At 44.1% G+C, this 13072-nt stretch overlaps 1 protein-coding gene across 1 annotated transcript in view; it reads right to left on the bottom strand.

The window, feature by feature from the left end:
• The window catches only part of EVC2 (EvC ciliary complex subunit 2), a 55444-nt gene that overhangs the window by 29796 nt on the left and 12576 nt on the right, over positions 1–13072 (bottom strand). Inside the window, exons 11-12 of the mRNA XM_049782608.1 lie at positions 10234–10558; positions 7399–7638 (exon numbers count right to left, since the gene is read on the bottom strand). Of these exons, the coding sequence (XP_049638565.1) occupies positions 7399–7638; positions 10234–10558 (565 nt within the window). The remainder of the gene's footprint in view (positions 1–7398; positions 7639–10233; positions 10559–13072) is intronic.

Below are 13072 nucleotides of genomic sequence, written 5' to 3'. Positions count from 1 at the left end.
AAACTCAGTTTGTTATTTCTTCAATTGTTCGGGATTCCCCTATTCCCAATGCCAAGGTTTTTTACATTGATGGATCCCAAAATGGAAAAGGAGGAATAACTGGAGACAACATTAATATGACCATAGATACCAAATATAAATCTGCACAGAAAGTTGAATTAGCAACGTTAATTTACCTATTAGAAAATGTATCTGAAGCCATGAATATAGTTTCTGATTCTTTGTATGTGTTAAATTTATGTCATGTGATAGCCACTGCATCCCTTAATGCTAATAACCCGATCATACAGGACTTACTTAAACAATTACAGCAGCTTCTTCAAAAACGAACTGAGCCCATCTTCATCACACATATTAGAGCCCACTCAGGTCTTCCAGGACCTATGGCTCAAGGAAATAAAACTGCTGACTTGCTAGCAATGCCTATATTTAAATCACCTGTAGAGGAACATTCAGCCCTACACACAAATGCTCGCCGTTTACATGTGAATTACCAAATTCCATGGAGGCAAGCTAGAGAAATTGTAGAAAACTGCAACGTATGTGCACCGTTAACAAAAAGACTCACATAGCAGGAGCAAACCCAAGAGGCTTACAATCTAACGAACTTTGGCAAATGGATATAACTCAAACAGATTTATTTCCAAGGAAACCTTATCTTCATGTTGTGGTGGACACTTATTCTCGGTTTATGTGGGCAATTCCCATGTCTTCTCAAATATCTAAGGCTGCTTGTAGTTTTCTTTTACAATGTTTCTCTGTGATGGGTATTCCATATTCTATAAAAACTGATAATGGGCCAGCCTATGTTAGCAAAACTTTTGAGTTTTTTTGTAAGGAATGGCAGATAAGACATCTCAGAGGAATTCCTTACAATTGTAGGGGACAGGCCATTGTAGAAAGGACTCACAGAACCTTAAAAACTCAATTGCAAAAAAATAGAAAAAGAGGTTTACCACCAACGGATTTGCTATCTTTGACTCTTATCACACTAAATTACTTTAACTTACCCCAAGGGGAAAGCTACACTGCAGCGGAAAGACATTTTAAAGAAGATATTCAGAGACAAGAAACAACCCATAAACCTATTTGGATCAAGGAGGATGAAAAATGGATAGCTGGCTATCTTCTCCTAAGAGGAAGGGGTTATGCCTATGTTTCTATAAATGATGACCCTCCCAAGAAATTTTGGGTTCCATTACGTCTTGTTAGAAATCGGGCTAGCACAAATGATCAGGTTCAGACTACAAACTCCCCTTCAGAGAAAAAACAGAATTCTTCAGACACTAACAGCAGTAATATTACTAAGGTCTCTGGGGCAGGGAACGATTTAGCTGTCACACACCATACAATGAGTGAGACTGATGGTAGTGATAAACCCTTACACTCCGAGATGCAAAAGGAAAGACAGGAACCTGTCTTAACTGGGCTCCAAAATATAGGAAACTCTTGCTACATGAACTCAATATTGCAATGCTTGTATAATATTTCAGACTTAACTCAGTATTTTTATAAAGATCATTATAAAAAGGATATTAACAAGAAAAATCCGATGGGGCATGAAGGTAAATTAGCCGAAGAATTTGGTCGGCTCATCAAAACCATGGGAAATGGATTTCATAGATATATTAACCCTGAAAGCTTCAAAGTAACAATTGGTTTACTTAATGACCAGTTTGCTGGACACAATCAGCAGGATCCTCACGAACTACTGATGTTCCTAATAGAGGGATTACATCAGGACTTGCTTACTGTAAATCTAATGACAGACAAAACTACACATCTCATGGGAAATGAAAATTATGAACAATTTAGTCCAGAACACCAAAAGGCTCATAAATCTATTATTTATGATCTCTTTCAAGGACAATTCAAATCTATACTCCAGTGTCTCACTTGCCACCAAAAGTCTGAGGTTTATGAGACATTTGTTCATTTGTCTTTGGCTGTTACATCTACAGATAAATGTACATTACAGGAATGCCTCTCTGAATTTTTTAAAGAAGAAGAATTAAGAAATGACAACAAAGTTCTGTGCAACAGTTGCAAAAATAGAAGGGATTTTTCAAAGAAAACGTACTTATGGAAACTGCCACCAGTACTTATAATACACTTGAAACGTTTTGCTTTTGATGGCAAACAAATAAAAAAATTGCATACTTATGTAGATTTTCCTTTAGAAGACCTCAATTTAGAGGAATTCACTTCAGAGAATAAAAGCAAGATTAAGAAATACAACTTATCATCGGTGTCAAACCATTATGGTAAAGTTCACTATGGACACTGTACTTCATACTGTAAAATTGCTGCAAAACAACACTGGATCAATTTTGATGACAAGAAGATCAAAAAAGTCCCTAATACATTGGTGAAATCCACAGCAGCATACATCCTGTTTTATACTTCTTAGAGATCTACAATGAACACCAGATAATCATTTTACTTCCTTATCAGTTGCTATTAATGCTCTAGGATTCTTTCCACAGGCATGATCAATGAATATAGATTGAAAATCATGAATCCCCAATGTGTTTCCTTGTAGGATGGATTTATGTCTTAATTTCATTATTGCTCTAGGTCTCAGTTAATCATGAAATTTTACAAATTAATTTAGTCAAGGTTCACCTGAAAGAGAAATTTCTCATCATATTAATGTTGTTTTTCTTTCTAGGTATACTCATTTAACGACTTTCACTCTTTTTATTTTAACATCATTGCTTTACTTCCCTCAATTTAGGTTTTAAGACGCTGACATAATGATAATTTTAGGTGGACTTTCTTCACAGTGCTTCTTGCCTATGATTGATTATCATAAAGTTACTGTTATACAATAACTTTGTATATATACTGATATACACGTATAGTAGAGTTGTCCATGTTTGTATTACGCATGAAATTCTCTTTCAGATCTGCTAGGCAAAAAAAAAAAAAAAAAATTTAGTGAATTTGAAATGATTTATCTAAACAATTGCCGGCTATTACATTTTAAGGAGCTTTTAGTTGATTCAGCTGAATTCTCTTTTCTTTTGCTCTATTTTGGATCCTTTCCAACAAATATTTTTTAGTATGAGTGAGTGTTATGGCCATATTTTTTGTGAAGTCTGTGTATGTATGTCTTGTTTAGTGTCTGTCTGTTCTGCATATTTTGTATATAGTTTCCTTTTTCCTAACTTTATCTTCCCCAAATTAGTCTTCCTTATCCTTCCTTCTCTCTTCCTAGTCCTTAACATTTTAATTTTCAGGATTTCACATGTGCAACCCATCTCCTTCACCCACAACTACAAGCTTCCTGATCTCGGCGGGAAGAAGAAATCCATGACTGTTGGAGTTTTACACCATATATGCTGCAAACTTGTTGGAAATGAAGCCACCTGGGATTTGTGTCACAATGTAACACCAGAGAAAAGATCCATGGACAAGACCCACAGTCTCTGGATCCCAGTTAAACTGTGCTATCTGAATTTCTGGTTTTCCATCCACATACAAAATGCTATTGTTGACCATTTCTACAATGGCTACCCCAAGATTGCACCGATCCCAAAGGAATACAGAAGCCCAACCAACTTATGATGTAATGATGTAACGCTTGGGGATGCCCCAACACATGGATGACTGTACTGGCCTTCCTTCTTCATTCAGCTTGATGTTATCTCCTGTACAAGGCTTCAACCCGCTTTTCCAGACCCATCAAGTGTCTTCTGCCGGTCTTTTTGGAGTTCCAGACCCCTCATATTTACAGATTGGTATTGAACTCTGTAGAAATTACATCTGTTGTTTTTCCTATAACCGTAATCCTTTGAAGTTATATTTGGTACTACACTTCTTTTGACTATCGTAATTAATGTTTTTCTATTTTAGTTTTTAATATTAGGAATCGATGTTGTATTACATTAAGGTTTTGCTTTCTTGACTTTAGGTTTGTGAGTTAGATATTATTGTCTATAATTTCCCAAATGATATTTTTGTCTGTTCTCAGGGTTTTTTGCGTGGGCGCATCATAGGCAAAATACTAGGTTTATAGAAGGTTCCATCCATTTTGGATGGGCCCTCAAGTTGTTTATATACACAGGGAGGGTCTCTGCCTTAAACATTTTGTTTTGGTTTGTGACTTAAGCTCCCATCTATAAATAGTCGACATCAATTTCAGACATCTTATGGACTTCAGACCGGATTAAGAACTTGGACTAAATTCAGATACCTATTGATCATCATTGCAGTGGCTCCCCACTGTGCAGAGGGTGTATGTGCCACTTCTTCCGAAATAAAGGCCTAGTTCAATGCCCTCAAAGATGGGCTTTCTGGTCTACCTGAACTTGAATGAAAATGGAGCTGGAGAGATAGCATGGAGGTGAGGCATTGGCCTTTCATGCAGAAGGTCATTGGTTCAAATGCCGGTATCTGCCAGGAGCGATTTCTGAACGTGGAGTCAGGAGTAACTCCTGAGCACTGCCAGGTGTGACCCAAAAACGACCACCACCACCACCAACAACAACAACAAATAAAGAAAAGGTGCTTCTTCTTGCCTGCTACACAACCTTTCTGGTGTCTCTTCGAAAGATCTATGTACGTCTTAGATTTATCTTCTCAGGAGCTTGTAGTTGATTCCTTGATACATGTTTCTGGTTTTAGACACCCTGTGCTTAGGTTAAAAGTTTTTCTTTACATTTTCCTGTGATGCGCTTATGCAAACAGCCGCTCTTTTATTATTGACTAATTTTTCTTTTAATAATTGTAGACAATATTGTTTGTTTACTAAAAACAAAAGGGGGAATTGTTGTGTATGTAAATATTTTGGGGGATTACTATGTTGCTCACCCTAATCTGTGCCCTACCCTAGGGTGTGACCTGGCATTCTGCCCCCACCCTAGGGTAGGACCTGATTCTGCTTCCACCATTGGTTGGTATCTGATCCCACCATTGGGTGGGACCTGACTCTGGAGTATAAGAGCAAGGGTCTGTGGAAGGCGAAGGGCTTTTTGCTGGCTGGAACTGAATCTGAGTCTTTGGACTTCAGTTTTGTCCATCCGAATAAAGCAAATATTTCCACGAGCCTGATTGTCTGCGAGCTGTTTACCCGCCGTTTCACCTCAGAACCGTGGGCTAGACAGGGTGGCAGACGCGTGCTCAGAGCTGGAAGAAAAGGGCCTCATTCTCCATCCCTCCATCAGTCAACCCCTTCAGGGGCTGACCTGCTACACTCAGTACCATTGTAAATCACAGACCTTTAAAAACACAAAGTTGAAAAAAAAAAAAAAAGTTGAGGAGGCCGGAGTGATAGCACTTCGAGGAAGGCGTTTGCCTTGCATGTGGCTAACCCAGGTTCAATCCCTAGAATCCCATATGGTCCTCTGAGCCTGCCAGGAGCAATTTATGAGGACAGAGCCAGAAGTAACCCCTGAGTGCAGCTGGGTATGGTCCCAAAACAAAAATTTTTTAAAATATTAAATAAAAAGAACAGTGAGAGCATGCCTGCTTACCATTTAGAGAATGCTCTTTCCAGACACTAAAAACACAACATTTTGGGGCCTGAGAGATAGCACAGTGGTAGGGGGTGTGCCTTGCAAGCAGCAGACACAAGACCAACAACAGTGGTTCGAATCCCAGGATCCTATATTCCCATCTGGTCCCCCATGCCTGCCAGGAGCGATTTCTGAGCACAGAACCAGAAGTAACCCCTGGCAGCTGCCAGGTGTGGCCCCAAAACAAACAAAAACAAAAACAATAACCCCACATTTTCTTTCAGAAGGAAACAGGAACATAAGCCCAGGAATGAAGCCCTCCTCCATCCTCTTGACAAGTGAACCCAAAACTGGGCTAGGAAGCACTTATTCTAAGTGCCCAAGACGTGGCAGGCCAGCAGAATCACATATGTTGGCTTCACCCTTCCCCTCTGCCATTCATTCATTCATTAATTTATTCATTCACCCTTCACCCCATCACCAGGAATGTGGGATAGAAGAAATCTTAGGAGATCCACACTCTGGAATTAATGCAAGGAACACCAAGCACAGTGATGAGACGCTCCCCAAAGCAGCCAATAAAAGGGGTACAACCCCTAAGAATGGCTGGAAGCCGTGATCCCTCTGAACCCTCTGAACCCAGCTTGGCTATGATGCTGCCGTCCCACCCTGGAAGGAGAACAAGGACAGCCCAGCCTGGGTGCAAGTTTGCCAACTGGCCAATAGTGGTGTGAGCCCAGATTCTGCATGCACAGCCTGCTGGGAACACAGCCTCATCTTGCCATACTGATTCGCTGTGAATTTCCAGTGGGAACCCATGGGCCCTCCTCACACCTGGAGCGACTACATGCCTCAGAGGCGCAGAGTGAACCTTGTCCAGTAGCTGGGCCATGACTAGAAATCTGGTTTCTAGTCCAGCTTTTGTGGAGACTGAGTGGGTCGGACATAAAAACTACAGTCCTGGGGCTGGAGAAATAGCATGGAGGCAAGGCGTTTGCCTTGCATGCAGAAGGAAGGTGGTTGGAATCCTGGCATCCCATATGGTCCCCAGAGCCTGCCAGGAGCGATTTCTGAGTGTATAGCCAGGAGTAACCCCTGAGCAGCGCCGGGTGTGACCCAAAAAATTAAAAAAAAAAAACAAAAAAACAACTAAAAACAAAACCTACAGAGTCCTGAGAAATCCCACTGCAGAGTTCACAGCCTCACAAACCTTCAAGGTAATCAAAGGGGTTTCTTGATTATTTTTTTGTTTGGGCCGCACCCAACAAGGCTTACTCATGGCCCTATTCAGGGGTCACTCCTGGTTCCTGGTGGGATACTGAGAATAAAACCCGGGTGGGCCACATGAAGTCAAGCAAGCGCCCTCCTACCCCACTGAACCATCTCTCCAGCCCCATTTAGAGGCAACAAAGTGTGTCTGGATGAGTAACATTCCCACTCAGCTCTCATGCAAAACCAGAGGCCTCTCTAACACACATGTATGCACACAGTCTTCATTCGTGTGTATTATTTGGACCACTGTGCACATTTAATGCATAATAATGTAATATGACATAATAGAATATATTGTGTAATATATTAATTAATAAAAATATAATATATTAATAAAACATAATATTAAGCTGTGCAAAAGAATTCCTTGTCATTGTGGGGTTCCCAATCATCAACTCTCATTTTGCAGGCAAGAAAACAAGCTCTTGCCATCCATCAGGCTTTGTGTTTTATTCCATTCCCACCATGGGACAAGCTTCAGTGCAACTCAGCTTGAATCTCAGCCCCGCCACATCAGCCAAGATTAAGAGGCAGTGGTACAGAGCTGGGCCACCAGCAGGCATATCGCATGTGGGATGGAGACACGAGCTGGCGCAGCTGCACAGACAGCGCCCCGTCTGCACAGGTGAGCCCAGGGGTTCATCACACCCCCTTTCACCAATCTCACCTGTATCTCCGCGTAATCCCGCAGAAGCGCTTCGGCCGCGACAGGCTGCAGCTCCCCTCTGCATATGGCGCTTTGGATCTGCGCGAAGAAGATGTTGTGCAGCTCGCTCCTCTGGAAGAGAGCCAGCTGCCGGTGTGCCCGGGCCAAGTCCTCCTCCCGCCGCAGGACCAGCGAACGCTGCAGCTGCTCCTGCTCAAGCCCATGCAGTGTCCGCAGGAGGCCACTGCACTCAACCGCCGACTGAGGGGAGAGGGTTGTGATGAGAGGTGGATACACATGCAGATGTGACCACCAGGTAAGTACACACACAGCAAAGCATATGGCACACACGCATGCAGAGAAGCACACACCACATGTGCTCATGCCAACCTGGGTGCATAAGCATAGCAAATCACATGCACCCACACAACACATCGGCACGTGCTTGGCATGTCCGAGCAAGCATGCACACATGCACATTTATATGAACACAGGATGCACGCACGTATGTATCCACACAAATGTGACACATGGCACATGTGCACCATCTCCATGTGTCTACACAGCACACACACAAGTGGAACATAGACATGCGCGTAACCAACACAGGGTGCACACACAAGCCTATGCAAGATAGAAGGATGCACACAAACACCCCGGACTGGCAGACCCTGGAAATTTTGCCTTTCCTCCTGTATCCCCATCTCAAGGCAGAGAATCTGGATGGGTGAGAATGCATTAGCCTGGCTGCCCTACAGCCTGTCAGTGCTGCCTTCCTCTTCCTCCTTCCAACTTAGCTAAAATGCACCAGTTCCCAGGCCTGAATGGAGGAAGTCTCAGGCCAGAGAAGACACAAAGCAGATGAGTTCAGCCGCCTGGGGTGCCACAAGCATGTGCTTGTTCCCTGCCCACCACAGACTTCACCCCACCACCCTATCCCAGAGAGTGGCTGGGCACCGAAGTGACTGTTGTGTATGTAAATATTTTGGGGGATTACTATGTTACTCACCCTAAACTGATTGGTGATTGTGCCCTACCCTAGGGTGTGACCTGGCATTCTGCCCCCACCCTAGGGTAGGACCTGATTCTGCTTTCACCATTGGTTGGTATCTGATCCCACCATTGGGTGGGACCTGACTCTGGAGTATAAAAACAGGAGTCTGTGGAAGGCCGGAGGCTTTTGGCTGGCTGGAACTGAATCTGAGTCTTTGGACTTCAGTTTTGTCCATCCGAATAAAGCAAATATCTCCACGAGCCAGATTGTCTGAGAGCTGTTTACCCGCCCTTTCACCTCAGAACCAGAGGCTAGACAGGGTGGCAGACGCGTGCTCCGAGCTGGAAGAAAAGGGCCTCATTCTCCATCCCACCATCAGTCAACCTCTTCAGGGGCTCTCCTGTTACAAGTGACCAGATATATGTGCCTGCCCTGGAAGAGGTTGATAGCCATGGGTTCTTAGTCTGCACAGCTGCGGGGTCTCTGAGTCGCCCTGAGGTACAAAGCCAAGTCCCCATCTGTGTAGCGCCCTCACTGGCATTCACAGAAGAGAAGCAACTTTTCATGTTTCTCTGAACTAATCTTTGAGGGCCGTTTCTGAAGAAACACCTGGGGATTGTGGGTGACGCTGAGAGCACATGGATTCTGTGGCCACAGGAGGCTCACATCAAATACACCCCAAGACAAGCTCTGAGTCAGCAAAGGATTGTTCAGGCTTCAGAGCAAGGAATCCACTTTCTGGCCTGACCGCCCAGACCAAGTCTGGCTGCAGATAATGTGATGGCCATAAGGACTATTCCGTTTGTAGGGGGATTAATTCTACACTTAATCGGCAGACTGGCAAGCTTGTGCCATGGAGATACTGGACACAGCATGTTAGTTTTTCCCAAATGACAAGTGGTCTGGGATGGACTTGGTACTTGGAGGAAAAATCTCATACTTCCTAGTGTCATGTGCTGCCATCTAGAGGGGACACACATGCTGGACATCATAGTCTCCCTGGGCCATACCCTGTGTGGACAAAGGAAGCCTTTCTACTCTTCCCAGGACCTGCCATCTCCTGTGAAAGTGTTTCTATTTGTCCACTATTGACTGGTGGCACAGGGTTATAGGGAATGATCTTTGCTATATTTACTAGACAGGACTAGAACCGCACCTCATTTTTCTCTTTGCCTTCACTGCCAAAGTTGAAAGCCAGAAGGATCAATTTCTAAATAAACTGGATGAACGGATAGAATGGATGGCTACATAGATGAACCCATAAAGGTGTTGGATGGGTGGATGAACTGCTGGGAAGGATCAATGGACAGAAGTAGATGAATGGGTAGTCAGAAATTATGATGGATAAATGGAATAAAAAGGTTGATAAATAGGTGGGCAGAGGGATGGGGGGAAGATAAGGGGTACATATATTATGATTGACAGACGGATGATGGGTGGATGGATGGATAAGTAGATGGATACATGGATGGATAGGTGGATGGATTGATGAAAGAATAGGTGGATGGATGGGGCAGGAGCAGTAAGTTAGCCTAGGACGGACCTAAGTTCAAAACCCTGGCATCCCATAAGGTCCCTCAGGCCAGGAGTGATTTCTGAGCGCATAGCCAGGAGTAACCCCTGAGCATCACTGGGTGTGGCCAAAAAAAAAAACAAAAAAACAAACCCAGAAGAACAATAGGTGGATGGATGGTTGGGAGGATGGGTGGTGGGTGAATACATGGATGGGTGGATGGATGGATACATAGAGATATGAATAGATGGACAAGGGGCAGATATCTAGATAGATAGATAGGTGGCTTTGTGAACAAATGCCAGCCCAAGAGAGCAGTGACAGTAGCGTCCTTTCTGAACAACCTTACCCTCTCGCTGACACGCTTCAGCACCTCCTCTGCTTCTTCCATGGCAGCCATCTCCCTCTGATACTGGTTTTCTGTCTTCTTTCTGGTCTCCAGGTCACACTCAGCCTCCAGGGCCACCATCTTTCTGTCATACTCCTCTCGAATCTCCTTCTCCAGCAGCAGGAATTGGTGTTTGAAGATGGCACCCATTCTCCTCTCCTCTGGCTGGGAGAGGTGGCCGAGGCCCGTTAGGTTTCTCAGCAGCAGCACGATGATATCTTTGCTGATTTGGGTTCGACATGCCTCCAGCTCTGAGTCGGCCCTGTTCAGCGTTGCAATCTCCAACCTGGGAAAGACAAAGTCCAAGAGAACTTGGGAACACAAAATACCAACTCCAAGGCCCCTCAAAGCTCTGCATTTGGGGGCCGGAGAGATAGCATGGAGATAAGACATTTGCCTTTTATGCAGAAGGATGCTGGTTCGAATCCCGGTCCCCTGTGCCTGCCAGGGGCTATTTCTGAGTGCAGAGCCAGGAGTAATCCCTGAGCACTGCCAGGTGTGACCCAAAAACAAACAAACAATAAAACTCTGCATTTTGATTTCCTGTCATCTGGGTCCTTCTTTCTCTCCCTGATTCAGATCCATCTAGCTCTGAAGGCCAATGAAAAGAGCAGGGTCTTACTTGGCAAATTTGCAGTGTCCTACTGGGAACAATGGGGATTATAATGACCCCAAGGCACAATCTTGGTTAACAAACTACAAGGAGACCCCAGGAATACTGAGAATGAAGATATCTGGGGGGTTGTAAAATAAAGTAAAATAGAAAAAGGTGATTTCCCTCTTCCTGTTTAACAAAATTTAAGTTTGCTCTGGGTCAATCCCAACACCCTATATAGCAGGGGTCTCAAACTCAATTTACCTGGGGGCCGCAGGAGGCAAAGTCGGGGTGATCCTTGAGTGCAAAGTCAGTAGGAAGCCTTGAACATTGGGGGGTGTGACCCAAACAACTAAAACAAAACAAAACAAAAAAAAGATTCCTCTAGGGCAGGGCCACAAAATGTTGTACGGAGGGCCATTTGAGGCCTGTGGGCTGCAAGTTTGAGACCCCTGCTATATAGTCAGTCCCCCAAGCCCATCAGGAATGAAAGAAAAAAAATTTTTTTTGTCTTTGTGGGCCACATCCAGTGACAGTCAGGGGATACTCCTGCCTATGCACTCAGAAATAGTTCCTGGCTTGGGGGACCATATGGGAAGCTGAGGATCAAATGCAGGTCCGTCCTGGGTCAGCCGCAAGCAAGGCCCTAGCACTGCACTATTGCTCCAGCCCCAGGAATAAAAGAAATTTTAAATTAAGTATACTAGGGGCCGGAGAGATAGCATGGAGGTAAGGCGTTTGCCTTTCATGCAGGAGGTCATCGGTTCGAATCCCGGCTTCCCATATGGTCCCCTGTGCCTGCCAGGAGCAATTTCTGAGCCTGGAACCAGAAATAACCCCTGAGCACTGCCGGGTGTGACCCAAAAACCACAAAAAAAAAAAAAATTAAGTATACTATGTTCTGGTCAGTTCTTGAAGCAGAAAAGTGTCCTTAAAATTGGGAAAATTTGGGACCGGAGTGATAGCATAGAGGTAAGGCATTTGCCATGCACGCAGCTGATTCAGGACGAATGTGGGTTAGATCCCCGGTGTCCCAGATGGTCCCCCAAGCCAGAAGTGATTTCTGAACCCCTGAACATTACCAGTGTGGCCCAAAAACAAACAAACAAAAAATCTGGGAAAATTGGCTCCAGTATGACCTTTTTTAATAATGGTTCCTTGATTGGGGGAAAAAATGCTCCCTGGTCACTAAAAGGCAGTAAGGAAAACTGGACCCAGGAGACATAAAAATTCACCATACTATCTTCTTGAATTTTTTTTCTGCAAGTCTATAATAGCTCTGAAAATCAAGTATAATGAGGAAAATATAGGAGATACTGCACAGGGTCTCTAATCTAAACCTGCCTGGGAAGTGGGTTCATGATGCATAGTTATAAAACACTATTATATGGGAACCATTTATGGAATACTTATTACTGTCCAAACAACTCCAACGTATGCATGATACCCCTTCAGTAACAATATTGCAAACCACAGGGCCTAAAAGGAAAAAAAATGAAGAGAGAGGGAGAAGAAAAAATGTCTACACAGAAGCAGGGAGGAGAGAAGGCGGGTGGACGGAGGGAGGAACTGGGGACATTCGTGGCAGGAAATGTGCACTGATGAAGGGTGTTGGACATTGTATGACTGAAAATCACTCATGAACAACTTTGTAGCCATGAAAAAAACACAAGTGTATTATGAACATCCCTGTAACCAACCACAGCTTTAAATAATATAGGTTTTAAAAAGTAAATAAAGAAAAGGAAAAGGAAAGGGCTGGAGAGACAGCGCAGGAATTAAGATGATTGTCATGCACACAGCCAACACCAATTCAATGCCTGGCACCCCAGAGAATCTCCCCATCCTTACCATGAGTGATCCCTGAGCAGAGACAGGGTCATGCCTGAGCACAGTCAGGTGTGGCCTCCCACAAACCAAGAAAATGCACAATGAAAAACGAATTTATGGGCCTGGGGAAGTAGTACAGCGGTGTTTGCCTTGCAAGCAGCCGATCCAGGACCTAAAGTGGTTGGTTCGAATCCCGGCGTCCCATGTGGTCCCCCGTGCCTGCCAGGAGCTATTTCTGAGCAGACAGCCAGGAGTAACCCCTGAGCACTGCTGGGTGTGACCCAAAAACAAAAAAAAGAAAACAAATTTATGTTCCTCATAAACTCCTTGGGCAGGTGCCCTGAAAGCCACAGGCTCTGCCACATAGAACCTGGG

This window comes from Suncus etruscus, chromosome 10 (genome assembly GCF_024139225.1).
Source record: "Suncus etruscus isolate mSunEtr1 chromosome 10, mSunEtr1.pri.cur, whole genome shotgun sequence".
In the NCBI taxonomy this organism is placed as follows: Eukaryota; Metazoa; Chordata; class Mammalia; order Eulipotyphla; family Soricidae; genus Suncus; species Suncus etruscus.
Note: the sequence above shows the minus strand (reverse complement) of the source record. Positions and strands in the feature narration are given on the sequence as shown.